Consider the following 2,129-nt stretch of genomic DNA (forward strand, 5'->3'; position numbering starts at 1 on the left):
AAATTAGATAAAAATTTAAAAAACCAAACAAACACCTGGTTACTTGGATCCCAGGGAACAGACAAGGGCACTTCAGTCTGCTTGCAGGAGATGATATATTTCCTGTAAACATGAAGTACAGCAATGATGTTCTGTAGCTCAGGGCACTACAGAAAGACCAAAAACACAAGCACTTTTACTCAAGCAATGACCCAACACATCATGTTATCAAACAGAGGAATAAAGATTGCACTGTAGAGTTGAACAATGAACTCATTATGCCTGCTCGAGTCTGCGGTAAAGTCTGCTCAGCCGTGATGCATTGGTCTGCCAAGTCATTAGCGCCTGCAAACTCTTGTAAACAATGGATTCGGTCATATGACCAAAAAGTAAATCCAGTGATGAGACCATTTCAGTTCCACTGCTTTATAATGCATCATGATTAACAACATGTTTGCATACAAACACGATTTAAAAGGTTCAAAATGTAATTTAACTAATTTACTAAGGGAACAGATTCATTGTGACTCTTTTAGAAATATTGGTTATTTATTTATTGCAAAGCATTAAATAGCCTAACCTGTACGCTGTCAACAAAACAATCTGCAATAAACAACAATCGTTACTCTGACACATAAACAGAAAACAACCCTAATTGTTTTAAAAGGGAGCTGTTCCACTCTACTGTAGAAGGGTAGCTTTGCATTGTACAAAAATCATTCGTAGTTATTCTGTGCTGGGCCTTTGTGCAGCCACCTCAGTTGAAAACAAGTCATTTTAGCTCACTTCCTGCTAAGCCAACATGCATCTGATTCGTTGGCCCTCAAAAACTGAGGGTTTCGATCCAATGTGCAGAGCTGTGGACTGGAATGATGATTCTGGAGAGATCTACTCTCAGAGACATCAAACGGAGCTCAGAGTAAACCTGCCTTCCTTTGCTGACAAAAACTGAAAATATGTGAGTCTTTAAAGTACCCCAAAGCCTGAGATTTTGGCTCATTGAAATTATCTGCACGTACACCGGCCTCATTTTGGCCTTTTTCAAAATGTGAGGAACCATAACTTTACCAATGTAAATATGACAGAAAATAAGGTGACACAAAAATAGCTCCTCCTGATAGAAGATATTTACCTATCAAGGCGAATCTTCTTTCTGGCAATAGCTTCTTGAAAGCGTCTTTTTCCATCCTGTAAAACAAGAGATGATCTAAGACTGAAATTCTTAATATGTATACTGTGTACACTATGTTAAAAAAAAGTTTATTTTCAGTTCACCCTTCATCTGACTCTAAGGGCCTTTAAAAATATAGAAATAAGTCACTCGGATAACTTACCACAGGCTCAGGTCGTATCCGTGGCAGCGTGCATGGTTTCCTGTCACTGTCCAGCACCTCAAAGGTCATAAAGGCACTATTTATGTGGCGCAGAGGTTCTCCACCCTGGTAGGCTTCAGCACAAACTCCCACCTCCATGCTAGTGTGCGCAGGAATGTGGGTTAAAGAAAACATATGCATCCAGCAAACAGCGCTCCAAGTGTTATAATCACAAATTAGAAGGTTAAATATTTAATGAATTGTTTTCTTTTCTGAAATATTTGTCATAATGTGTCGCTTCACCTGTGCTTGAAGGCATTGTTAACAATAGCTTTCAGTACCAGTCGGTCGCCGATGTGAGACGGGCCACGAAAATGGAACATGTCTATGGACCTCAGGGTTGGATGAGCGTTACACAGGCGACTGCATCGAAATAGAAGGAAAAAGAAAAACAGTGTTTTGATTGGATTTGTTTGGCCTCATTACAAATAAACAGTTTCTCTTTTGGAAACTCAATCTCCTTTTTTCTAGCAATTAGATGAGAATATCGATACGTGTGGCAGTGCCGCTAGCTTCCACCAAACACACATGACAATAATACACACTCACTGGCCACTTTGTTAGGTACACCTTCATTGTACCAGGTTGGATTGCCTTTTGCCCTGAGAGCTGCCTTCAAACTTTGTAGATTTTGGTCGATATTGACATGATAGCATCTGCACATCCATGATGCAAATCTACCCTTTCACCACATCCCAAAGGTGCTCTGTTGGATTGAGATCTGGTTACTGTGGATCCCACTTGAGTCCAGTGAACTCACTGTAATGCTCAGTGCCA

The 2,129-nt window shown here is 40.2% G+C and overlaps 1 protein-coding gene across 1 annotated transcript in view; it reads right to left on the reverse strand.

The window, feature by feature from the left end:
* The window catches only part of LOC102203491 (acyl-coenzyme A thioesterase 11), a 9,038-nt gene that overhangs the window by 2,817 nt on the left and 4,092 nt on the right, over window positions 1-2,129 (reverse strand). Inside the window, 4 exon segments of the mRNA XM_074312094.1 lie at window positions 1-102; window positions 1,112-1,167; window positions 1,314-1,452; window positions 1,596-1,715. The exon segment at window positions 1-102 is cut by the window's left edge and continues 8 nt beyond it. Of these exon segments, the coding sequence (XP_074168195.1) occupies window positions 1-102; window positions 1,112-1,167; window positions 1,314-1,452; window positions 1,596-1,715 (417 nt within the window).

The sequence above is a fragment of the Pundamilia nyererei genome, unplaced genomic scaffold (genome assembly GCF_000239375.1).
Source record: "Pundamilia nyererei isolate P.nyererei 1_Seehausen unplaced genomic scaffold, PunNye1.0 scaffold00199, whole genome shotgun sequence".
Classification (NCBI taxonomy): domain Eukaryota; kingdom Metazoa; phylum Chordata; class Actinopteri; order Cichliformes; family Cichlidae; genus Pundamilia; species Pundamilia nyererei.